This window comes from Peromyscus maniculatus, chromosome 14 (genome assembly GCF_049852395.1).
Source record: "Peromyscus maniculatus bairdii isolate BWxNUB_F1_BW_parent chromosome 14, HU_Pman_BW_mat_3.1, whole genome shotgun sequence".
In the NCBI taxonomy this organism is placed as follows: domain Eukaryota; kingdom Metazoa; phylum Chordata; class Mammalia; order Rodentia; family Cricetidae; genus Peromyscus; species Peromyscus maniculatus.
Genome location: NC_134865.1, coordinates 75,140,873 through 75,168,207, shown reverse-complemented (window position 1 = coordinate 75,168,207; position 27,335 = coordinate 75,140,873). Strand labels below are relative to the sequence as shown.

The 27,335-nt window shown below is 47.8% G+C and overlaps 1 protein-coding gene across 1 annotated transcript; it reads left to right on the top strand.

The window, feature by feature from the left end:
* Window positions 1–1,855: 1,855 nt before the first annotated feature.
* Window positions 1,856–26,455, top strand: LOC102912393 (alpha-1-antitrypsin-related protein). The gene is given in 10 exon segments (XM_016009137.3): window positions 1,856–1,960; window positions 4,081–4,721; window positions 6,220–6,487; window positions 8,149–8,296; window positions 9,094–9,256; window positions 13,395–13,542; window positions 13,544–13,598; window positions 13,600–13,667; window positions 14,650–14,797; window positions 26,330–26,455. Coding segments are annotated over 9 exon segments (1,761 nt in total). The 5' UTR covers window positions 1,856–1,960; window positions 4,081–4,084.
* Window positions 26,456–27,335: the final 880 nt, after the last annotated feature.

Genomic DNA, 27,335 nt, shown 5'->3' with positions numbered 1-27,335 from the left:
ACTGAGGGCTCCGCTAAGGACTGTCTCTTTGGCATATAACCTGCTTCCAAGGTTTCTCTTCTCAACTCCTGCATTCTGGGTGTCTGTAAAACCAGTATCACTCAGGTGACAACAAGAAGATCTGTTGCCATGGAGTGCTTTTCAAGTTTAACAGTCAATAAATGGAGCCTTGGATGGCTCTTTTCACATTTTGCCCAAGGCTGGTCACGTGCTCCATCACTGTACCCATGTGCACACAGCCAACTGCTCTGGCTAATACAAACTTCCTGCAACACTGCTGAGGTGCTGGGTGCCCCAAGTGAAGGTCCCCCTCCAGGCAAAGATCCTGTCTGCTCTGCTCCGGGACAGAGAGATGAAAGTGGGACACACAAAGAAAACTCTAAGCTCAGCGAAGGACAACATAACCATGCCCTTACGTTCCCTTACCCTGTGCAGGGGAAAGAGCGTGGGAATCAGGGGTGAGCCTGACTACCGGGAGCTGGGCTGGCATTGTGAGACCCACTGTGAAATAGGGACAGAGGCTCCTAGATGGAAACTGAGTCAGAAATGGGAGATAGAGCTTACACGTCAAGTCTCCTTCTAGAAGTCTGCTAAAAGACTCTCTGAATACCCAAGAGTAGACTTCTAGCTAACAACAAACACATTGACGCCAGTTCTATCCTCATGACAAGACTGAAAAAAGCTTCCAACTACATGGAGGGGTGTTGCTCCATGGTGGTGGGCATCAGTCAGTCAAGAATAGGCCACAGAATCAGCCTGCATCTCAAACCCCTTCTAGAGCCCCAAGAAACAGCCAACAGCAGCCACCTCACCTCCAATACCCCAGTACAAGCTGAGCAAGGTTTCTGAGGTCCTAGGAAGGTCCCCAGGGTGCAACAGACAACACACAGCCTCTCTCAGCTCAGTGCCAGCCTGAGCCAGAGCCACATCTTGGAGGCCACGTGGTGGCTTCTGTATAGGAATTAGGGAAATGTGCTCTCCCTGAGGCAAACCTCCTCACAGCAAGGACAAAAGCACCATCTGGGAGATATCGTGTGGGCTACAGTGGGAGAGAGTGGGTGAGAGAGGAGGCTGTGAGGCCTGACATAGGGGCCTCAGCAGCTCTGTGCCTTGGGGTCTTTGCCCTCGGGGTCCTCTCTTGAGGATGTATCAATGGCCATACGTAATGTCTCCCTGAAGACTCTGACATGGCTCCTTTTTCAGGCTCCCTCTTGTGCTGGTCACACCCTCTAAGGAATGGCCCTGTCCCTGCCTCCTCTGTCTCTGCATATGTACTCACTCAGCCCCTCCCCAATGAGAGTCCTTGGGATTCCATTCTGAGACCAAGTCCAAAGACTCTCCCCGTGTGAACACCCTTAGCCTGATTGTACCATCAAGCGCCCTTTTCCTCATTAACACTGCAATCTTGGGACCAAGAGTCTGCCAGGGGCCTGACCTTCCAGGAAGGTGAGGTGTGGGCCACAGAGGGCAGAAGAGAAATAGGTGATATGGAGAAGAACGAGCCCCCAGGTTGGTCCTGGACCCAGCCTCAGCATGTCGGGAGATTTTAAGGATGTGTGTGAAGTGTAGGAAAGAGAAACAAGAGACCAGAAGCTTCACAGAGGCCTTCACTGTGCGTACAGGGGACCATCCTGGATGGCCCATGGCTTTCTTCAGTAGTTCTCTGAGGTAGGCTGCAATGACCACAGGGCTCCCTCACCTTCTGCATGCCAGCTGGATGGCTCTGGACGGTTACACTACACTAAGTCAGTTCAGGGAAGAACAACCATGCCCTCAGGTCACACTATCATCTGGCCAGGCTCACATGCTGCCCCACGCTCTCCTTTGGCACAGAGGGTCCAGGGCACGTAGGGACCAAGTATCTCACGCCCTTTGTCGCCCTATAAAGCCCCAGGATAAGAGTATGACAGACTGCTGCACATCCAGCCCACAGGCCTCCCACTGGCCCCAGACGACTCTGGTCAGTAAGTCCTTCACCAGCCTCTTCTTTAGCGTTTGCATCTTCTTTACCTGGGCACTATCAATCAACCTCCCCAGCTGGGTTGGCCCCGGTCTGCACAAAGGGGAAACAGGCACCAGCTACAGTTCCTTTGGGCAGAGCCAGGATACAAGAGTGGCTTCTTTCTGCACACCCAGCGCATTGGAGGGACAGTGTTGAGCATTGGGCAGGGCTGAGCTAGCAGTCTGTTCAAGTGCCTCCCAGGCCTGGGCTAGCCTTAGGCCTCCTGCCTTCCTCTGGATACTGACTTCAGAGGATCTGCTTCAGGGAAGCTCACGCTTCTCACTTGAATTTGCTCTACTTTGGGGGTTCTTACTCCTTGGTGTTTTTAGAACCCAGGCCCAACTGCAGACCTATTGTGTGACTTTGGGGTTCAATGACCTTCAACTGCCTTAGAAGAGAAAAGGGTTCCTTTCAGCTCTAGCTTTTCAAATCTAAATTCCAGAGCTCAGTCTGAGGTCCTCGTCCTCTGCTCTCTGGGCTCCACCCTCCTACCCAGCGACCATCTGCCCTGATCTCCTCTTGGGGACTCCCAGCCCCCAAGGAAGAGATGTTCATTAACTCTCTAGATAACCTTCATGGCCCTCTGTTCCCTCCTCCTCCCTCATTCTTATCTGGGTTCATAACCCCAAATTCCATCTCTGCTCTATGCCCCCAGCTAGCTTTGATGTCTAGAGTTCACAAAACCCCCTCCTTCCTCCCCCACAAACTGCCCTGAGGTCATATCTTGGTGAAAGTTTGATATCGCCTTTAACTCTTATTTTCCCCAACTGCTCTGTTTAAAATGAGATTTAGAGAGGTTTAAATGTTTGTTGTCACAAAAGGACTGTTGTCAGAGTCCAGATTGGAACCCAAATTTGTTCTCACCTCATCAATATGCCCCATAATGGTGTTTCCCTGGAGTCCGGATTCTCTTTGACTCACTGCCGGTGGCCTGGATGGACTGCTGAGCTGCCAGGGGGACCTCACTCTACACGTTAATTGACCCCTCCAATTCTTGTTATCCTCTGTGCCCAGCCCTGAGCCTAGGCCACATGCTCAGGGGAGGCAGTGTCAAGTGGACGGCCTCAGCTGCGCACAGAGCACATGCCAGAAACTGGAGACTAGTCTGACCCAGCTCAGCCTTCTTGGTTGAGTGACCTTGAAGAAGTTGCTGAGCTGCTCTGAGCCTTGCTTTTCTTGCCCTGTTGAATGGACAGAACCTGATGCGTGGAACCCATAGGTAATAAATAGGCACAAATGCTTCCATGTCTCATAGGCTTCTGACCAGCTGTAATCCTCAGGCTCAGAATATCGCAGGACTTGGACAAAACAACAAATTCATGCTCAAGGGGCGTACAATGTGAAGGCTGCAGTAGTTGGGAGAAGAGGGCGGTGGCAGAAGTTTGTGCCATCTGGGGAGCTTGAGTAAGACTTAGACTGAGGTGTGGCACAGCCACTCTGTGCTCTGGCTGTGTGTGTGGCACCACAAGATCCTTCCTGTTCTGGCCAGCAGCTTCTTTGCCCATGAAATCATGAAGACAATGGAAGCCACCCACCCTTCTATGAAGCAATGAAGTCCTTCTCATCCTGGTCTGACCCCCTTGTTGGGTAACTTTCTATGATTCCATTTTATCCACTCTGCCTTAGTCTCCAGCCCTTGTAAAGTTGGGCCATGGCACTTACATCTTAAAGCAGAAGGTAAGATGGCCACTGCCATGCTTGGTGACCCCTAGAGGCACATGGTAGGAGAGAACAAACTCCCACAAGTTTGACATCTGGCCTTTATGTACTTGATACGGTGCTTACATTTGCGCGTGCATGTACACACACACACACACACACACACACACACACACACACACACACACACGTAAAATTTTAAAAAGAAAACTAAAATAATGAGTTCATGTATCTGAGCTCTCATGACTGTGATGGTTTCCTGTGGTTCTTTCCATGATAAGAATGTAGAACATTCCTAGCCCCAGCTGGGCACCCAGCTTTAGGAAACCAGTTGCTTTTACATGGTGTCAATGGTTGGGTTGGTCAGTGAGTCATCATAGTGCTGACTTGGGGCTTCTGTACCTTTCTCTGTCTTTCAGGACAATGCCACCCTCTTTCTTTCACAACTTCCTCTTGCTAGCAGGTCTGTGCTGTCTGCTCCCTGGCTCCCAGACCGAAGGTCATCAAATGACAGGTAACTCAGGCCATGACAAGAACAAGAAGGGTCCCCAATGCCAGAATTTTGCCATCACCATTACCAACATATCCTTGTCCTTGCTCCAAAAGGCAGTCCATTGGTCTGGACACACCAATATTGTATTCTCCCCAGTGAGCATTTCAGCCGCCTTCACAATGCTCTCCCTGGGAACTAAAGGCAACACTCACAAGCAAATCTTCAATGGGCTGAGGTTCAATCTCTTAAAGATGCCTGAAATGGGGATCCACAGATGCTTCCAGCACCTCCTCCAAAAATGCCTCCAGCCAAACTACCAGATCCAGATGATCACTGGCAGCAGCCTGTTCATTGATAACCGTCTGGAGGTGGCAGACAAGTTCAAAAAGATGATTACAGAGTTGTACCACTCGGAAACCATCCCCACCAACTTCAGGGACATTCAAGAAGCCAAGACACAGATCAACAAACACACGTTGAAGAGAAGCTATGGATACATATCAGAGGTGGTCGAAGACCTGCCGATAGACACAGCTCTTGCCCTGGTGAACTACTTCTCCTTCGAAGGTAAGGTGGGGCTGACACTGAGGAGGGTAACCACGGAGGTCAGAACCCTAGGATTCAAGTTCTTCTCAACAACAAAAGAATGGACAGATGGGCAAGGAAGTAAGCAGGTAAGGGCGTTATTTAGAAGAGGCAGTATTTGACAAAGCAGATAAGCTAGGGAGCAGCCTGATGGGTTCATGAGTGATAATCACCCTGGGACAGTTGGGGTACTGCTCACTATGGGGTCAACATAGAGATGATGATGAGTGTGGTGTGTGTCATGGACATCATTTAACTAGCCCCATGTTTTATGATCATTAAGTCACATCATGAGTTAGATGAGCATGCCTTGGAGCATATCTATTACCAGCTTGAAGTGAGAAGTGGTGAGGTTTTACATTTATTTACTTACTGCTGTGTGTGTAAGTGCACGCCTACATATGACACAGAGCACATGGGGCGGTCCCATCACACACAACCTGTGGGAATCGGGTCTCTCCTACCATCTGGGTGCCAGGGATCAAATTCGCATCATCAGGCTTAAAGGCCCCTGATACTCAATCATCTAATAACCATGATATCTAAAAGAGAAGAAAAAAGAAACAAAACAAAACATTTTACTCTTTAGGATATGATTATCCCTCCTTCGTAAGGAAAGCTAACTGTTCCTTTCTGGTGACAAAAGAATTAATAGCTGCCCAGTGTAACTAACCTGACCCCCTATCCCCAGCTTGGCATCCTGTCTGGGAAGGGGATCCCCCCTACACAGAGTAGGGGGCTGGGGATCAAAGGCAAAATCTTCTCTCCACCATGGCTTCCTCTACCCTGGGCAGAGTCCTGCAGAACAGAGACCCCAGGCCACATCCAGCACAACCGAGGTCCTAGCTCTGCTGTGACAAAGGTGGGCCGTGTCCACACCCCAGCCCTAACACCTGCTCCTTTCCAATGAACTCAATCCTTGGGGCTCTACCTTCTCTGACGGTCTCAGCTTTGGCTCTCACACGACAGCTGAGACCCTATCCTGGCGTTGGCACACATGGCGTTTCCCCTGCATATGGACTAAATGACTGTCGGCGAGGGGCAGGACTCTTTCCGCAGGGAACTTTGACTCAGGAGGCTCCTGTTTTTACTGAGAATCTCCAGACAGGGGCAGAGTTGCATCTCAGTGGTGGAGATGGGGCTAAGTCTATGGGAGATGACGTCATAAGTTCAATTTCTACCACAAACAACAAATCCTCATAAAACTATCAAATATGCTTAATGCCCCAAAGAGCAAAGGGACAGAGGAAATTGCAAATTTTCCACTAAGTAGTCTGATGCAAAAATAGTCTGTATCTTCTACAGCTTTAAGGGGTCCTCACAAAATCCCTTCAGCAGACTTCTGTGACCACACTCACCCCATTTACGCTTGATGAAGCTATGGCTAAGAGGGAAGTGTCACCCAGGGGACCGGGAATTCCTTGCTCTGACACCTAAATTTTGATCCCACCCCTCCCTATATCCCCTTCTCTCTCCCCAGGAATCCAGAATAATAACTACAATGATCAAATTATAAAAGTTGAATTCTACCTGGATACAGGAGAGGTGCTTTATCTGTCTATGATATGCCGCCTGGATAAATTTTACCTGCAAAAGGATAGGCATCTGTTCAGCTGGGTGCTGATGCAGCACTATGTAGAGAATTCCATAGCCTTCTTCATCCTGCCAGACCCGGAGAAGATGCAGCAACTGTTACAGAACCTGAGCCCTGAATATCTCAATACCCTCCAGAGGAACATGAACCAAAGGTGATTCCCTAGTCTGGGGGCCTATTCAAAACTGCCTTGTTCTCTGAGCCATGTCCTGCCTGAGGTCACCCCTCAGGACTAGCCACCAGTTAGGATAGGTGAGCCCAATCCCTGGGCCACCGTTATGAGTCACACCCTGGAACCTCTGGAAAGTAGCGCTGGCCAGGTTGTGTGGACTCACAAAGCTCACTTTGTGAACTCTAAGGTTCTAGTTTGGAAGTTGCCTTCCCATTATGCACACTGTGCCTTCCAAAGGCACACTGCTGGTTCTTGTGACAGTCACTGGAGCCATATGTTAAGACAGAACCAAGAACAGGAAGATGGGCTTTGAGACAAAGACCCCAGTTGGTCCAATTTCCAGGACAGAATGTGCAAGAGGGATGCCAGTCTGAGAATGTCCGTAGAATAACTGTCCCAGCAGCAGCAGACAGCTGCCACCACGACAGACAAGGAGGACAATGCAAGGGAAGGGCTTTAAAGAAAAAGGGGGAAGCTGGGCGGGGGTGGTGCACGCCTTTAATCCCAGCACTCGGGAGGTAGAGGCAGGCGGATCTCTGTGAGTTCGAGGCCAGCCTGGTCTACCAAGGGAGTTCCAGGAAAGGCACAAAGCTATACACAGAGAAACCCTGTCTCAAAAAACCAAAAAAAAAAAAAAAAAAAAGAAAAAAAGAAAAGAAAAAGGGGGAGAAATTTCCATAAGCTTCTTGGATACACAGTCTACTGGCGTGGAGCCCAAAGGCAGGACTAGACATTGGTATAGGTATCATCAGTGGGCAAGCTTTCTCTCCAGAACACTTATCAGAATTGTTTCATTCTTAATGAACATGATACAGGCTGCTAAAAAAAAAATTGATGTGTGCCTCAGGCGTACTTGTGCCTTGGACTCCCCTTGAAAAGGCACTTCTCTCAGAGAATGAGTTCATCTGGGTACCATGACCTTCACAGTGGACACAGGCAGAGTTTGGCTAGAGAGGCCTAGAGAGGGAAAGGTTAAAAGTGGGTACCTGGGTCACATTTTCAGGATGCTCTGCCCTTTGACACTCTTCAGGGTGGTTCATTGGGTCCCTGAGAACCAAGAGGTCAGAGTGTGTTCTCCATCAGTGAGCCCAGGCCCTGGTGTCTGGTTTGTGGGCTTGAGGCAAGTGTGGGCAGAGGTGCTGCACTGTTGAGCACAGCCCCAAGGCCCTGCGCCCCCAGCAGAGAGCAGAGAACCAGATGGGGCTCTGATAAGAACTGGTCACAGAGCGGAGAGACAGTCTGTCCCCAGGCCTCCTCCAGCTCTCAGGGTCACTCCGCTCTTCTTGTCTGACTACATGTCCCCCAGCTGCATCGGCCCCACCAGCTCTCAGGAGTATCCCTAGCTATGGCGGAGGAGGTGAGACATGGTTCCATGTGAGCACCCTGAATCTGTCAGGAGGACTTCTCAGAGAAGGTGGCACTTCTGGGGCTACTAGGACAAGATGGTCCCATTATTGTCAACACCAGACCTCCATGCCAAATATAGAGGAAGTGACAAGGACAGGTCACCAAGGTGCCTTGCCATTTTGCTGTAGACAGCAACGAGGCAGTAAATGGGAAGAGAAAACACTTTCACAGCATGGTAAGTGCTGGAAGAACAGGGAAAGTCATGAAACCCCTATGTTTTTCTTCCACTATGACAGGGTTGTCAACTTATATTTCCCCAAATTTACCGTTTCTGCAACCTATGACCTGGAGACAGTCATGAGGACACTGGGCATCACCCAAATCTTCAGCAACAATGCTGATCTTTCAAAAGTCACAAAGGATGCTCCTGTGAAGGTATCCAAGGTGAGGCTGCCTAACGGGTGTGTAGTTCTGGATGTCTAAAGGTCAGGAGGAAATGTAGAGAGCCCAGCTTAGGCATGAGGCTGAGGATGGGGATAACGACACATGGGTAGGGGCCAGGTTGAGCGCTGAGGACTCGCAGGAGGTATCTGGGAGTATGGTCAGAGCTGGGAAGTGACTTTTCATGTAGGTGGTATCATGGTTTTTCCCTGAGGTGTTTCTCTGATGATCTTTGCCCAAGACCTTCTACTGTTTGAGATTTGGTCTGCTCATAATTATGCAGAGAATCTTACTTAGGATCAGTTATTTCAGAGAACATTCTATAATCTTCCATAAATGTGAACCACAAAGTTGAATTTATGAGTGAGTTAACTAATGAGGGAAAATCAGTAGACCCAAAACAATAGTGGTTGAACACGAACTGCAGACTTTGGGAGTTTGGGCCCTCTGAAGGTCACATTCAGAGTCCTTGTCTCAAGAAGGCCAAAACTGTGCACTAGAAACAGGACACATGTAACAGAGGGCTCGGAGAGGTCGTTCCCTCTAAGGCTTCAGGCTGCACCAAGGGTATGAGAGATGGGAGTCATGAAGGGAACAGATAGAAAATCAGGCCAAGTCCAGAAAGGTTCTGAGTGATCATGAAGAGTGAGGGGGTCGTGGTCAAGGTAAGACTGACCAGGAGGAGACAGGCCCCAAGGAGTCTCTCCTTGACTGAGGCTCCCACATAGTCTTGCTTCAGCCTAGAGTGGGGACTTCCTAGCTTCTGATCCACTTTTACCTTTCTCTCCCTCTCTGTGAAGGCTGTGCATAAGGCTGTGCTGGCAATTGAAGATACAGACAGAAAAAACGCCCAGTTTTCTAATGTATTCAAGATTACCTCACCTAAAGTCCCCACTGTCAAGTTCAACAGACCCTTCCTAGTCATCATCAAAGACAAAGCCTTAGATCTTCCTTTTATTGTGGGCAAAATAGGGGATCCCAAACCACAATAATTATACTTGAGCATCAGTTCCCACTTTCCCCAACCAGTTCTCTCCCTAGATTACTTCAAGCATGGGCATCATTTATAATTTTCTGGGGAGGAGGGGGGAGACTATTTCTAGTCATTCCCATGTATAGAGGGCAATGACAAACCAAAATAAATAAATAGATAAATAAATAAATGGATATTTTAAAAAAGATTTTTATCCAGGTCCTGCTTGGTGAACACATGAGCCAATGACTTCACTAATGTTCTTTTTTTTCCTCCGGAGATGAGGACTAAGCAAGCGCTCTACCACTGGGCTAATTCCCCAACCCATTCACTGAGGTTCTTTATGAGAGTGCAGGTGCATGGCTATACATAGATGACTTTTCTGAAGCTACATTTTTGAACAGCTTACCACAGTAACACAAGTGAAACGTCAGAAAAGCAATGTGACCAAAGTTCCTTACACAACTTACAGGCAGCTACACCAGTGAAGAGGCACCCATCCTGGCACTTATTCAATGTTTATGTCACCTCAGAAATCTTGTTTCTTAAGCCTCTCAAGTTCCTCTCCCTCCATGCGAAAACGTCTCAATCTGGAGGAAGCAGCGATGCAACACTACCAGCCGAGTCATATCCCTGAATGTCCACTGTCGTCCATTACAAGCCAATGTCAATCAGTGTCATCCATTACAAGCCAATGTCAATCAGTGTCATCCATTACAAGCCAGTGTCAATCGGTCTTGGAACTTGGCAGCTAAGGGGCTACTGAAAAAAACAGTGTAAAAGCTAGACTAGAGATATGACTCGGCTGGTAGAGTGTTTGCCTCACATATACTGGGTTCCAATCCCTAGAACCACACAGGCTGGGCGTGGGGATGCATGCCTCTAGCCACATCACTTAGGAGATGATGACAGGAAGGTGAGAAGTTCAAAGTCATCTTCAGGCTACTCAGAGAATTCTAGGTTCAAGGCCAGCTTGGGACATGTGAGACCCTATCAACACAAACAAAACAATAATTACTAATGTGTGATAGGGCAGGAAAATACTGCCTGTCTTAGTTATCCTGTCAAAAGAGCAATGCTTGGTACAAATACATGGATGGGGAACATTACCTCCCCTAACCCTCCAGAGTTCACAGTTAGTCATTCACCATGAGACATCCAGCCCCCTCAACTTGGGGCACTGCCTCAGGGACATCTCACATTTCATTGTGCTCAGGTCCCTAACGGTGCTTGTGACCATGCTTTTTCTTGCCATAATTGTCTCAGTTGGCATTCTGAGGCCAGCCACAGTTCTGGTGTGATGTCAGGGCTCCTGAGCACCGAGTTTTTCATAAGACTCAAGCAGCCCTGTCTCGACTTCCAAGGCTCTGATGAAGGGCAGCTGTAGCTAGACAGCCTGAGAGCCCAGCAAAGTGTACCTGCTGCCCAGATCCTCCTGGACACTCCTGTCCTGTGGAACTACCCCTCCCAGCCTCAAAGGGCTGGGTTGGACTCAAATAAAATAAAATTCCTCCTTGAATCATAAGGTCCATGACTCAAGTCTATGATGTGTCCACAAGAGGAGCGGAATTGGCAGCTGACCTGCTAGAGCTCACCCTGCCTTCATTTCAACAGTGTCATCAAAAAAAACACTCTCAATTCCCAAACTGCCCTTCTCTTAGGGAAAGGAAGTAGACCCAGGGTAACCGCATCCTGGGTAGTCCAGGGTATGGAAGGTATGAATCAAATTGTGCAAATTCTTGCTTAGATAAGAGCCTTTCAGAGGCACAGAGAGTCGAATAGAAATAGGACTTTTCGAAAAAAATTAAAATCTGTACATGAGAAGAAACTATCAGCAGAGTGAAGGGAAAACACTCAGAATGTGAGAAAATGCTTCAGCTCATGTATCTGGTAAGAGAATGATATCTGAAAATGTAATTGTAAAATATAACACATCTTTATGCACACACACACACACACACACACACACACACACACACACACACACACACACCTGTTCTACAGCTCAAACCAGAGCCCAAACAAATCCATTAAGCCTTGACTATTTCCCCAAGGAAGATACACAGTGACTTCTCCACAGGGGAAGGAGTGATCCACATCAGTCGGGGCTAGGGAAACAAACACACCTTTAATCCCAGCACTCGGGAGGCAGAGGCAGGCGGATCTCTGAGTTTGAGGCCAGCCTGGTCTACAGAGTGAGTTTTAGGACAGTCAGGGACCTTGTCTCAAAAAAACAAAAAGCATGGGTGTGTGGTTATTTACAGACACGTAGATGACTTTCAGGAAGCTGCATCTCAGAAAAGCCTGACACAGCATCATGGGTGAGATGTCAGGAAGGCAGTGTGCCTTTCCACAAGCTGCAGGCAGCTACACCAGCATGTGCATTGAGTCCTTTCCCATACCACCCTACGGCTTCTCTAGCCCACATCTGGAATTATTTCCAAATCCCTCCTGGACTGGTTCCCCACACATTCAGCTTCTGCCACAGCAATAATGCCACTTCTCTAGAACTGTTTTTCTGTTTCAATTATTCTTACATCACAGTAACCAAATACCTGACTATAGCAACTTAAATAAACCAAAATTTATTCTACCTCATGGTCCCACAGAGCAGTTAGTCCATGGTTGTCTGGCTCTGTCCTTGGACACAACATCATGGCCATGAAGGCTGTCCTACACTCCATAGTGGGCAGAAATTAGAGAAAAGAGGGATGACAGGAAGAAGCCAGGGCAAAAGACAACCTTAAGGGCACACACCCAGTGACTACTTCCTCCAGCTAGGAAGCTCCCCTTTGCCTTCATCACTTCCCCCAAAATGGCATCATATGACTCCATCCACAGTTAGATAGATCCAAATAGATGCTCATATTCTGATCTTCTGTCTCCTTGGCACCCCAAAGTAGAGAAGAACAAAATGCCTACATGTGTCTTCTTCAGACTTTCACCAATAGCATAACAATTTTCAACCACCAATGAGATTGGAGGATGAAGGATTAAAGCAAGCCCTTAGCTGGGTTTGACAAATCAGTCTCTATACAAATGTTCTTTTGAAATCCGTGTGAGTGAAACAGGAGAATAGGTAGTGTTTTCCAAAACAAATTATAGCACAGTATACATAGGGCAGTTTCCATGGAATATACTGAGAAAGAGTAAGCGTTGTGGAGAGAGTCAGCTCTGGAGCCTAAAAACATTGGCTTCCAATGTGGCCTCCTTTATCAGCCATTACCTGTCTACATTGGACAAGCCATTTTATCTGCTTGGGGTGTGACTGTCCATTTTAGTATGGACAAAGCTAGTCCAGCGCTGTGAGGCCATGAAAGAATTAGTGAGCTTACACAGTGCGTGAAACTTTGTGCAGCACCTGCACCTGATCAACTAATTTTGACCCCAAGCATGGCCTTCTGCCTGGAAATGGTTAGTTCAGGACCCTGAGGGAACATCTGTGCCCAGGGAAGGGCTAGGAGTCCAGGCTAAGGCCTGTTCCTCTTCCCCTGAGCTCCCTTTCCCCTGGGCAAAGTCCTGCAGAGCACAGCACCCAGACCACATCTTCACTCCCTTCCCAGCCCCATCATCCAATGAGAACACGAGGCCAGGGTCATGACTGTGAAGATAGGTCCCTGAGGCCCCTACCTATGCTGATGGCCATGGTGGTCATGTTTTTTGTATAGCACTGGGGAACCTACCCAAGTATTTATTCTATATCTAGGAGCTCAGGCAAGGAGTCAAGGTACCCAGAAAGGTTTGCCTTGAATATAGATTTAACAATTGCCTGAAAAGGACAAGAAGCCTCCAGAAAAAAGGTGTACGGGTGTGAGTTATGGACCACTGATCACCTGCATTCATTATCACTTAGCATCTCCGGGCTAAATTAACATAAATTAAATAAACATAATATTAATTTTTTCAAAGACACTTTACCTTTGTTATCTGCCAGAATATATCCAAATTCTATACCCCTCCCCAAGTTCAAGTGACCCTCACAAAGCCCTTGTGCCATATAGGGTCCATTCTTCTATTTTTAGCTGATAAAACTGGGGCTCCAAGAGGAGAGTCCTGGCTCCTTTCTTCTGATACACTTGCACAAAACTAAATCCACCCTATCTGACACCCGCTCTTCCTCCTGTCCAGGCAAAATTATCAGCATCTTTGAGTGCCAGTTCACCAAGATGGAGGATTTCCACTTAGGCTATAGAAAGACCATCAGAGTACTGACGGTCAATAACGTGGATGTGCATCACCTGTTCCGAGTCAAGGGTCTGTCTAGCATGGTGCTGGTGTATGGTCACAGCCCCTGTAACCTGCTTCACCATACCTGATAAGGGGAAGATACACGATACACCAGGTAGAGGAGAGACTGACGTACCCACACTTCCGCTGGATGAATCAACAATTTAGCTTAAGGTGATTCCCTGTCCCAGGAACTACCTAGAACCATCCAACCTCTGATCATCATGTGACAAAGGACCCAGAAGACTGCCCAGACGCTGAGGCCACAGCCTTTGAGCTTCCAGGCAGACTCTGTTCATTTCCATACCATAGGCCAGACTTGTTGACAGAAACAGTGCTCGAAATAAAGAGGTAAACATGTTGTCCTCGGAGGAATCACACCCCAGGATGGACACATTTCATCCTCAGCAGGCAGAGCCCAGGGCAGGGGCCATAGCTGCAGTGTGTATTGTGGCGGAGGCAAGAAGATGGAGATGGTTCTCAGGCCCTAGCCACCTTAAGGGTTAGAAGTCAAGGTGGACAGTCCATGGAGGGTTTCGAGGATAGAGAAAACCTCAGACAGAAAAGAGCACTCAGGGCATGACTGCAAGAGACTCTTTGTCTGTCACTCTTGCGTGGGGTTTATCAGGTCCCCAGAGGCGTGTGCCACAAATCAGTGTGGCGCCCTCTGTAAGCTTAGCCCATACCCTGCTGGCCATTAAGTGAGGTGTGCTATGAAACACACGGACACTCAGGCCGGCCTGAGGTGAGCTGTAGGCAGAGGTGCCACTCTGCTGCCTGGCCCAGCACTTTCTGAGGCCCAGAACCTGCAACGGAGAGCAGAGAACCTAGCTGGGGCTGAGAATAGAGCTGCTGAGGGCCCAATACCCAAGCTGAGCACTGAACCTTCAGCACGGGGAGGAGAGGAGTGGTTCCATCCTGCCCTCCGGTGAGCCATTGCACTCCACGGCACTGGCTCTCACTCTCCTGAGAGTCATGTCTTGGGGGTAACCCCGGTAGAGTAAGAGGGGTGACCCAACACTGTAGTGAGACATGGTTCCATGTGAACACCTTGAGTCTGCCTGAAGGGCTTCTCAGAGGAAGTGGGATTTTAGGGGCTCCCGGGATAAAGTAGTCCTTCCACATGAAAGAAAAGCTACCTTTCTTGACCACTAAGGGTGGTCAAGGTACACATTCCTGAATTGTCGGTGTCTGAGACCCATGATGTGGAGTCAATGATGACCCTACTAGGAATCACCCCTCTTTTCAACAAGGAAGCCAACCGCACATTGGCTGTGGAGGACACAGCCCAGGAGTCTTTCAAGGTGAGGTCACCTCACAGTGCTGTTCAGTGTCTGTTTGAGTCAGAGGGTAGAGGTACAGCTCAGGTGTGAGGTGAAGGAGAAGGGGAAGGGTATGGATCAAGTCAAGGCTGAGCTCCTCCAGAGGACCTTTGGGATTTATCTGGAGGATGGGGTCAGAGGTCAAAGCTGCAACAGGAAAATTCTTGGGCTGCTGATAATGTAAGTACCTCCCCTGAATGGCCTCCCTGAACCTCAATCTCACATTTGCCCAGGACCATTGAGTCCTTGGGATTCAAATAACCCATATTCATATAGAAAGGTCTAGGCTTAGTGACCTGGGACATTATTCTAGAACTTTCCACCTGTGGTATTTAGAGTTACTAGTCAACTACAAAGTCAGAAGTATTAATAAATTTTCCAAAGATACCACTGGTTCGGTGAAATTAAAGCCTGGATACCTTTGGAGTCTGAACACTCAAGGTCATCTTCAGAAGCCCAATCCTCAAAGGGCTCACAGCTGCACACTGGAAAGGGATCCTTGTGCAAAGGCCATGAAATACAAATGCCCCCACCCCCACTGTGAAGCTATGAGCTGTATCCAAGGCCATGAGAGACAGAGGCAGGAAGGGAGCATGGACGTGAACAGGCCAGAGCAGGTAAAGACTGGAGAGAGGGCAAAGGCTTTCGGTGACCCCCATGGAGCAGGCTGAGGGCAGGGCAATACCATGAAGGGTGGACACAAGCCCTCGGAGGTTCTTCCTTCGTGACTTCCACGTGAGACCTTACTCTAGGCTGGAACAGTCTAGCCTTGAGCTTGGGACCCGCTGTTTCCCTGCGCCTTGCAGCTGTCACTTGGAGCCAGGAATAGAGCACCGTCATGACACGAGTGTAGAACACAGTCACCAGGTGACAGCCTGCACAATTTGAACAGCTTTCCCTTCCACGCCAGAAGTAGGACTCTGAAGAGATAGCCAGGTGTGGGTCCTTTGTGCTTGTGTGGCCTCCACTGAAAGAAGGTTCTGCATCAATGTGTGTGCGCGTGGGTTCCTATAGGTGTGTCTGTATGTGCTGTGTTTCTGTGTGTGTGTGTGTGTGTGTGTGTGTGTGTGTGTGTGTGTGTGTGTGTGTGTAAGTATATGTGTGTGTGTTCCTGTCATTGTCAGTCTTTATGCATACCTCTATCTGTGTGAGAGGGTATGCACCCGTCTGCGGGGGTAGAGCATGGAGCAGATGTACACGTGAGGATGAAGGCCCTTTTTTCTCCCCATTCTCTAGGCAAAGCTTGCCCTCCCTGGGATGGAGGGACAACATCAGTTTTTCTCAGCACATACCAAAGACCCCTTCTGTGGCATTAAGCACTTGACCTATCTCTTCTCTGTCCCCAAACCAGCAGACCTGCACAGTACAGAGGCCAGGTCTTCGTGTGAGACTTCCCAGGGCAGGAATGGAAGCACACACCGACAGGAGACAGGTAACACTTCCTGAAGACACCATGAACTCCCTCCCTTCCCTCATTCCACAGAGGTGATGCTGGCTGCTTCCACTGGACTAAACCTAGAGAAGAACAGGCAGGCCGTGGGTTACAGCTGCACATGACCAGGCTCACAGTCTACTCTAGGTTCTCTTCCACCAACAGTGCCCCAGGCACATAGGGACTGAGTGCTCCTTTTCCTACTCAATCCATAAGTCCACAGAGCGGTTGGTGCTGCACATCCAGCCCACACGTCTCCTGCTGGCCTTGTGAATCCTGCTAAGTAAGTTCTTCACCAGCCTCTTCCTGAGCCTATAGGGTGGGAGGGCAGCCTCCCGCCTAGCTCAGCACACTTTGCACACGAACGACTCGGAATCACTCGGAGCTGTGACGGAGTCAGAGAAGGAAAACACCCTTCCTCTGAGCCCTCAGCACAGTGGACCTACGAGGGAGTGCTGGGCATGCTGACCTGGTGGTCTGCTCCAACCTAGGCTCCCCTCCCAGACCGAGGATGACCCCGGGCCTCCTTCTCTGATGGCCAAGGGTCTAGAGCCACTTAGGGCTCCTATCTCCAAACCAATACCTTCGGAATTCAAGCCTAGCCATACACCCACCACTTGACTGGGATTGAATGACCCTTTACCCAACCTTCAGTTCTGGCTGGTCAAAACACATTTCCCAGAGTTCCTTGCAACAGTTCCTAATCCTCACTCCTCTGCTTTCTGGGCCCATCCTCCTGCCCCAGAAATCCTTTGATCTCTTGCTGGGAACTCCAGAAAAGGGAGTCAGGTGTGTTTATTAACTCTTCAGATAACCTGGCTGCCCCTCTGCCCACCTCCTCCCTCTTTCTTATCTAGGTCCATGACCCCATCCTTCACCTTTGGTGCCTCCCTGGTTCCCTGGCCTGTGTCCACTGCCATGTGTCTCACCTCTCATCAGAGCAATGTTTCCAGTGTAACAGACACTGAAGCCAGCCAGAGCAGAAGGGCCCCTCTGGAGGTGGGTTAGGACATGAAATGGAGTCTTTAGAGGTGCATCCACGTGAGACAGTCAAAGAAGACGCTGGCAAGGCCGGGGTAAGGTCAGGAGCCCAAGTAAGAAGAAGGCTGGCAAGGCAGCAACTCCGAGAGGAGCCACAGTCAGTTCAGACCCTGAGGACTAACCTTCAAGGCAGACAATGAAATGTAGAAAACAAAAATATAGAGAGGTGCCAAGTAAATGCAGCCTTCCTGAATGACTAGCCCCAGAAATCATCAAAAGAATTGTCTGTGTTTGACTTTACAAAATGTAGACAGTATACAGGGGTTAGTGCCATTCAGTTCACCAGGAAAGAACAGCCATCATATATCTATGTGTGCCAAACGTCACAGCTCCTGGCAAAGGCTGAACAGAGTGGACAGGCTGATGGTGATGCCTTCTGTCCTTATAGTAGGGTAATAATCAATAATCAACCAACAATCAGACAGATGATCAATAAGGGAGCTGAGACCCAAAAGTCATCTACAACATTCCACCAACAGCATCACATACACGGTCCTCCGATTCTTGAGGACCAGGTGGGATTGAGGGAGTGTGGACACCGGGAAACTAGAGCAGGGGCCATGAGAGGTAAACAGAGGCTTTAAGGGGGAGAAGGAGGGAGGGCTATATGGCACATGTGGTGTGAAAGTGAACTGGAAAACAGTGGAGGAAGAAGGGATTAGAGGGGGAGAAGAGGGAGGAAAGAAATGGGGCAGAGGGTGTCAACAAAAGCATGGTAGGTACGAAGGTGCCTCAAGGAAACCTGATACTCTTCAGGTTATTGCAAAGTAGTATATTACACTTCTAAGTAAAGCTGGGCAGTGGTGGTGCACGCCTTTAATCCCAGCACTGGGGAGGCAGAGGCAGGTGGATCTCTGTGAGTTTGAGGTCAGTCTGGTCTACAAAGCAAGTTCCAGGACATCCAAGGCTACACAGAGAGACCCTGTCTCAAAGAAATAAATAAATAGATAGATGATAGATAGATAGATAGATAGATAGATAGATAGATAGATAGATAGATAGATAAAATATATTTCAAAGTAAAATATTTGAGATCAAACATAAATAAACAAAAATGAAATGTCATAAACACCTCCCACGAACAAACTGAAAAGCTTGATAACAAGTATCACAAAGACCACCATTTTAAAGATTTCTTTCAAATTTATTATCAGGAAACAGCAAACACCAAGTAGAAAATATCGGAATTCCCGCCACTCCTCCAGCTATGTGACCACACATGTGCAGTTCAGTAGCCAATTAAGGGGCCTTACATGTTACATAATCTGTGGGCTGCGTGACTGCGCAATGCGCTCAGCATGATCACACAGTCTGCACATTCATAAGCCCACATGCGCATGTGCAGGGGATCCATAGGAGTAGATCACAGACCCCTCCCTGTCCTCTCCTCCTCCTCCTCCTCCTCCTCCTCCTCCTCCTCCTCCTCCTCCTCCTCCTCCTCCTCCTCCTCCTTCTTCTCTCTCTCTCTCTCTCTCTCTCTCTCTCTCTCTCTCTCTCTCTCTCTCTCTCTCTCTCTCTCTGTGCACAGGCCTGGTCAAGCTATCTTCTGTCCCTCCCCCTTCCCTTCTAATAAAACTCTGCTCTGATAATGGACTTTGTCGTGCCTCATGACCTTTCTCACACAGTAATAGTGCCGCTTATTAAAACCAACAGAAAACTCCGTGAGTAATATAAGCAGCAGACTTAAAAAAAAGAAAAAAGAAACAGAAATGGCCAATGGAAATCTGTAAAATTTCCTAACTTCCTGCAATTAAAAAAATGCAAATCCAATTAAGAGCATGGCATTGTCCACCTGTTCAATTGGCACAGACACGGGGTACTGGTACCAGGTGCTATGAGCATCTGAGAAAACAGACATTGTCCTGTCATGTGAAGAAAGGGAAATCGGTGCCACCTCATTGGAGGACCACTTGGTAAGAACTATTAAAGGTGAAAACACTCCCACTTTCAGCCAGGAAGCCCACCTGGGAATTTATAGCAAAAACAATATAGGTCCAGCCTATATTGTTTGCTCCCAGGGTCTGTAGTAGAGTCTACCAACCAGCTGAGGGTTCTAATCTGAGGGATATTCAGTGAATCTAAGCACACTGAGTTCTTTAGTCCACTCGCTTTATTCTTCTAAGTCAATTCTATCTACACAGTTTCTTTTCTGCTCTCTTACTTAGTTCCTCTCAGTCCTTCCTGCTCTCAGTTCCTCCTGGTCTCAGTCCCTTCTGCTATTCTCTCATCATTCTACCTAGTTCTTTCCATCTCAGTCCTCATCTTTGTTCTTCTCAATCAGTTCTCTCAGTGCTCTCAGAGAACCAGTATATATACCCAGACAGTAATTCTTTGGCAAAGCGATGTGAGGCTTGAAGTTTTCAGGGTGGCAGAGAGAGGTGATAAGGATCCACACATAGAGCAATTAATTGTCAGCTTCCAATTACAACCCAAAAGGGGAGTGACTAAAGGGGAGTTCTCTGGTAGAGTCAACTAAATGCTAAGATCAATTGGGGAATTTATGTGCTCAAACTATAATCTAGAAATGGCTAGGTAGAATGTTAGGGGTCAGTATGTCACAAGAAAGTAAACTGTCCTTGGCGCCACTTTCCCCCCCATGTCAGAGCATGCAGCATTTGGTTAGTAAAAGCGCTTTTGCTCAGAGTAGTTGCTAAGGAGAAAATCTAGGAATAGCACCTGACTGAGGAAGAATACAAAACTTACTTTGCACAACAAAGAAGCTTGGCACCTATCACCTACCTGGCCTGGAGGTAATCTCCTTGGGTCAGTGGGAAGTAACTGCCTTAACTCAGTAACTAGCAAATGGCTAAAACTTCATCCCAGGAATGTGAGCAGTCAATCTCTTAAGTTAGAGTCTTGTATAAATAACCCAGGGTGAAGGTAAGGGGTTGAGGATTAAATTGTTAGTGGTTCTTTTCTCTATCTGTGAGGGAGATGAGCTAGTGTTTATCTATGTGCAGTTTTGTTCTTGGAAAAAGGTATCTTTGCTGAAATGCTTTAGTCTGGAGAATGGCCCTGGCCAGATTTATGTTAATGAAAAATAAACACAGCTGGGAACAGTTGTCCAATTACCCCAAATGTATAGGGAAAGTTGTGCCCAAGATTGAGACGCAACGGTGAGATTACATGTACACATAACATGAAGATGCACGGTAAATGGGGAAATATCACAGCTGTTATTGCACAAGAAGTTTACAAGAGACAGCCCGTTCATTCAAAAGGCAGTAATTCCATAACACCTTGTGTGATGGTTTCCTTTAACAGAACCCTTAGTTCTGATTGGTTGACCTTCTGAACTCTAGCTGTCACTGTTATATACTCTCATGGATTTTTGCTACCATCGGCTGTCAATAAATTTACTGCCCAGGACAGTTAACACACAACATGACAGCAAAGCATGACATTCTTTTTCACTGTAGCCCCAATCAAAGAGGGGAAAAAGTCCACATGGAATCTCTTTTTTTTTTCTTTTTTATAACTTGGTACATCCCTGAAATGAAACAGGATACAGCATTTTTCCAAGGCCCTGGGCGAGGCTGGGGAGATGGTTCAGTGAACAAAGAGATTGCCATGCCAACGTGAGGACCCAAGTTTGTGTTTCCAGAACCCACATAAAAGCCAGGTGTGATAGCACGCACGGCTACAGTTCCGGCATTCCTACTGCAAGATGGGAAGTGGGGACGAAGGGTTCCCTGGAAGCTTGAGAGATAACCTTACAGAACCAATAAGAGACAGTCTCTAAGGAGGGAAGGAGAGACACAAGCTTGTCTCTGACATCCGTGCAGAAGGCCCACCCTCGAACATACCCCCATCACTTACACATGCAAGACTTTTTAAAAAGGTTCTGTGAAGGCTAACATGGAAAGATTGCTAAAAGCTAAGGAGAGTCTAGTGACAATGCAAGAGTGCACGTGTGTGTTTTTCCCTCTGAGCACACATGTTAATTCACCTGCCAACTATTTACCAAGCATGTATCGTGTGCCAGGCACTGGTGTGCCACCAGGAACAAAACAGACGAGGATGTGTGTCTGGAGGAAGGTTGTCATTGAGAGATTCGGGCACATACAGCAGGTGCATATCAAGGGGGAAAGTGAGGAGCCCCATGGAGAAAATGCTCTGCTGGAATGAGGATCCTGCTCTGTGATCCCTTGGCCCACTTAAAAGATGGCACCTGAGACACAAGGCGAGTAAAAGAGTGATCTGTGTGGGCGTCGGGAGGACAAGCAAGCAAGAGAGGGACCAGGTGTGTTTGCCATAGTTAAGGTCAGTGAACAGGCAGTTCTCTCAAAGCAGTGGAGGGTGTGAGAGGGTGGACACAGACTATTTCACTTTCTGCTCTAATGTTTAAAAAGGTACATTAGTTTAAGAAGCAAGTGGAAGGGGTACCTGGGGAAGAAAGGGGCAGAAGAGGCAAGATGTGTCAGGGGCCAGGATACTCAGGAAGCAGGATACTCCAGGAGGCAGGGTACTCAGGAAGCAGGATACTCCAGGAGGCAGGATACTCCAGGAGGCCAGGATGCTCCAGGAGGCCAGGATACTCCAGGAGGCAGCTCTAGTCTTGCCTTAATGGGGACCTGCAGGAAGGAACTTCATAGATTACCAGGAGGGGGTTCTTGGTCAGGTGAATTTGGAGAACTTTGGATTAGTCTTCACTTAAGGACTTCTCAGAGCCATTAAAACATTCCCATCCAAGTGGGAAAAAAGAATACAGTATTCCCCAAGCTGTCCTGGCCATGGAGGCAACTACTCCAAACCACCTCCGGCTTCTCACTGGAGACAGCCAATGCTGTACTCAGGAGATAGAGGCAGGCAGATCTCTGAGTTCAAGGTCTACAGAGTGAGTTCCAGGACAGCCAGGGCTACACAGAGAAACCTTGTCTCAAAAAAGGGGGGTTATTTTTTTTTATTAAATGTCATGGGGGTGGGGGTGGCTCACTCTAGCAGTGATGAAGGGGAGTCCGATGGAGGCAAGACCAGAGAGAGTAGACCCCAGACCTCCCGTTATTGCACACATCTGTCCTTCTGCCTATGTGCATGTTCCTGGTGGTCAAAGACAGTGACACAGATGCCTTCAAAAGGCCCTCTGCTCCTGACATTCAGAGCCTGCGGGGGGGGGGGGGGGGGGGGGGGGAGGGACCCTGATGTGGTGGGACCAGCTAACATTCTTGGTTCAGAATGACATCAACACAGCATATGGTACCACTCTACTGCCAGGACTGACTTCCTCCCTCCCAGGCATTACATGGAGGGCAACTGAGGTTCCAGAGATGAGGTGAATGATGGCACCATCCACGGGAGTTGGTGGCCAGGCCCCAGTTGCACAATCCCACATTAACTCAAGCCTGTTAATATTAACCTAGTCTCCAGGCTAGGGAGGCACCCACAGATCCCAGTCACTACCCTCATGAGGTTGTTTTGTTCATTTTGTTGGCTAAATCGCCTCACTCTCTCACTTGGCTTTCCACAGCAATCCTTTTCAATCCTCCATAAGTATATGGACTTTTATTTTACAGTGTTAGCGATAGAACCAGGGATTCTGCATTCTAGGCTACTTCTCTACCCCTGAGCTACATCTTCAGCCCAAACCATAGCTTTAATTTCTGCCTACACGAGGGGATGGGCAGAAACTGGAAAACTGAGGGGGAAAAAGAAAATCCTGTAGAAAGAGCATGAGCTGTCAGCCTCAGGGTTGCCACAGAGTACCATCTTGAGTCCCTTTTAAGAACTGTGCCATCAAAACTACTCCTAAAAATACATTTCTTCTCCAGGGGGCGTTTGCTATGTTTGGACATCTTTTGAGGGAGATTGCTAGTCAATGTTCAGATTCAGTCAAGCAAGCAATCATCCATTGAGCCTCTCATACTGAGTAAGTTCACTCGGTCATCTTGCGTGATGTGTCCCCACAGGCTGGTCCAGGATTACACACCGTGCTTTGTGTGGGATTCATAGGGACTCGGTGAATGATTCTGAATTACAGGGGTTTTAGAGACTCTCTGCTGTCCTGTTGTTTGTTCAGAGGATTGTCCAGGATGTTGCCATGGGCTGACACAGGTCAGTGTGCACTCTGCATGAGTGCCCACTTTGGGTGGTCCACCATGGAGATACTTCAGCATTGTTAGACATTTCGAAATTTTCATAATAATATGACATCCCTTATTGTGCTACACATGGACACACAGATGTTGCTGTGGGTTGAATTACGTTTCATATGTTGAGGTTCTAACCTCCAGTAACACAGAACGAGACCATATTTTGGAACCAGGGTCTACATAGAGTCAGTCGATCAAGTAAGTGTAAATGAGGGCATTGAGTGCATCTTAACCTAATCTGTATCCTTATAAAAGGGGACACTTGAATGTGAAGGAATGGAGCTGGGTAACCCACTTGAACATAGAAAGGATACTATGTGAGGCTACTGAGAGGTCACCATAGATGTGAACATGAAGATGACCACACAGCAGTCAGGAAGAGGTCTGGACAGGGCTTGAGAATCAATTCTATCAATAGGATTTCTGGCCTCTGGAACTATGAAAGGCAATGATTCCAGGTGTTGAGCCAGTTTGTAGTATTCCGTTGTGGCCACCACAGCAAAGTAACAGAGTTGCTTCTGCCTGCTCTTCACAGGAGGAGGAACCCAGGGCTAACAGGGTCCTGATCAGAACTTTGCACTTGAACTTGAGTATTCATGTAAGGATGGTATTCAGTGGAGTTTGAGGGAAGAAGCTTCCTCTTGCCAAGGTGGGAACCTGGGAAGTGAGCATGTACTAATGTCTGCCTTTTGAGAAATGAAGGGACAGAAGAGTGTCATCCTTGAGATCTGAGAGGCAGCTCATGTCTGTCTGGTACTGAGGCAAGGAGCATAGAGATTTTACCATTGCTGACTGACCCAATGGTATCTCCCAAATAAGGATATCCAAGAAAGTGTTTGGAGTTGGGGTCATTCCTGGAGCTAGCCATTCATGAGCTGTGTCTTGTTGGGTAATACTTTTGGACTCCTTTTTTTCTGTTCACAAAGGCATGGGTACTCATAGTTCCTTCTAGGGTTTGGGGGAGGTTTTTAATACAGTACTACATCTAAAGCTCTAGGTATGCAGTAGGTGCTCAAGCAATGGGGACAATCATCCTGAAACAACATGGAGATTAGCCGGGTTAGTGAGGTTCAGTAAACTGGCTCAAAGGCTTGTTTGTTCAATAAATGAGTGCAGGTGAAGGTCAGCGGCATGTGGGTGTACAAGTGTAGAGATCAGAATCAATATTCAGTTTCTATCTCAGATGTTTACCCCCATTGGACACACTGAGAATTGATTATGGCTCCCCACCAGTGCCCAGAGACGGCATGGTACAGTAGACAGAGTACTCGCTGGTATGGAGCATAAAATAAGATTCTAATTCTCATTTTGCCTCCAGTGGGGCAGACCTTGGTGATGTCCAGGTTCTTGCAACCTGGACTTCCTCGCCTCCCAATGAGAGCGCTGGCCTCTAGGAATGGCAACCACTGGTCTGTGTGCCAGGCCTGCTCTCACGCCCATGGGACACGTCACTGATCACCATGGCTCTGTTTCTTCTCTGTTCAAACAGTTCCAGAATCCCTACCACAGTAATTCTCCAGGATGCACCACAGAGGACCCAAGATGGCAGCTTGGATGGAAACAGCTTAATGAGTTGCCCTAATGATCTCTAAAGTACCTCCTAGGTATTGGCTGTCTGAGTCTATTATTCTTTGCTGGAAATTGACTTCATTATGCATCTCCCAAGGTCTTTTCCTCTCTACCTCTATCCTCTTTCTCTCTCTGTTGTGTTTATGTGGTACATGCACATGTATACCTGGCAATGTGGAGGCCAGAGGTTGACAGCAGATGTGTTCCTCAAGCAGTATGCACCTTATTTTTTGACAAGTGTTCTCTCACTGAACCTGAACCTGAACAACTCAGGTGGGCCAGTTGGCTGGTGACTCTAGAAATCCATCTGCTTCTGCCTTCTCCCAATATTGGGATTCCAGGTGTGCATTACGTCACCCAGCTTTGACATAGGTGCTGGGGATCTGAACTCAGGTCCTTATGCTGGCATGGCAAACACTCTACTGATGGACGGAGCCTACCCTCACCCTGTCTCAAGGATTTTGTGTGGTGAATATTCAAGCCTTTTTTCTGGGTAGGATCCTTTGTAAAGACTTGTCTTGCTCTTCCTTCCCTCTCTGCCAGCTTATGTATCTATTGTCCTGTCTAGGACCAGAGTCCTGTATCCTAGCATACATCACCCAGATCCTTTCTGTGATGCCTGGATATCTAGACTAGTTTCAATGAGACTACCAGCCCACCATACTCACATGGAAGTTGAGTCCCCAGAGTCATTCATTAATGGTACAAACATCATCCAAACAAAACCTCCCTATGGGGTCTAAAGATGAACCCCTTTTGGAAAGTGATTAGGACTAGATTAGGTCATTAGGGCAGAGCTCCCATGACTGATGGTTTCTAAGAAGTAGGAGAGAGGCCAGACTGGCAGATATGAACATAGACTCCCTGCCACATGATATCATTAGCTGTCTCAGGACAATGACACCAAGGAAGGTGTGTGCAGAACGGAACCAATGCCAGCAACATGCCCCTGAAGCCTCACATCAGTGAACTAAGCAAATCTCTTTTGTTAAATCAAGCTAACCTGCCTCAGGTATTTCATTATGATCATGTTTATGCAACATCTCCAAGTGGGATTTGTACAGATGATTTCACACACCTTTTGCCCATTTCCCAGTCATGGTTAGAAGATCACAGTGCTCACCCACAGACAGAGAGTCCTAGATGTGCTCTCAACCCTGTCTGCTAGACAGTGGGAGAGCCAATGACAATGACTGCCCATTCACCCTTAGAAACTTTGGCCAAAGAAACCCCAGGGTAAACTATTAAACCAAAGAAAGAACAGCTGTGTGTGTGTGTGTGTGTGTGTGTGTGTGTGTGTGTGTGTGTGTGTGTGTGTGTGTGAAGGACTCTTAGACCTAAGCTGGTGGCTATGAAACACATTCAGTTCTGTTCCTCTTCCAGCCTTTGAGACAACTCCAAAATGTGCTGGTTCCCATGAAGCTGCTCACTAGAGCAGAACATGACTCTAGGGGCCACATCGCCCAGCTCAGCCAGCTTGCCTCGGTGTCTACGGGCTGTTTACTTTGAACAAATCACTCAAACTTTCCTGGGTTTACCTGCAAAATATAATGACTGCCTCTCGTGGGAGTCCTCAAAGCGCATCCCTGGCAGACAAATGAGTCTAGAGGAGCTGCTCTCGCTGCTCAAAATATTGATCTGTTATTGCTTGTGCTTCTACACAGAGGAACAAAATACTGCTCATGCAAATCCTGAAGACACACAAAAGGGAGCATAGATGATGAGCTGTAGAGATGCCATGGGAATACATGGGGCTGGGGAGCCACCGAGGGAACTATTTGACGTCAGTTAGCCAGCATTTCCTGTACCTGCTTTCTGATTGTGAATGTCCTATCTTCCTTTGTGTTCAGCTTAGAGCCTCCTGGTGAAGAAGGCTTCATCTTAGTGAATGCTAGCTGAATTCTGAGAGTTCGGGGAGAGCTTAAACAACTCAGGGTTCTGAGGCGGGCCAACATAGGAATGGTTAAGAACCTAGGACTCTACTTGGGTCTGTCTATCTATCTATCTATCTATCTATCTATCTATCTATCTATCTATCTATCTATCTATCTTTCTGTATGTCTGTCTATGTATCTATGTATCTATGTATCTATCTATCTATCCATCCATCCATCCATCTATCTATCTATCTATCTATCTATCTATCTATCTATCTATCTATCTATCTATCTCCACTTCTCAGCCTAGCTCTTTTACTTGCACTTAACACACACACAAATACACACATTCACACTGCTCCAAAAAACTCACCTTTCAACCTCAGAACCCCAACTGCAATGAGTTACATGTATTCAACAATAATAAATGTTTCTCTGCCCCAACAACAATCAAAGTACCATTCAAGTGCATCATTCCCAGTGTGGGTAGGAAAAATAGAAAGGCTGATCTG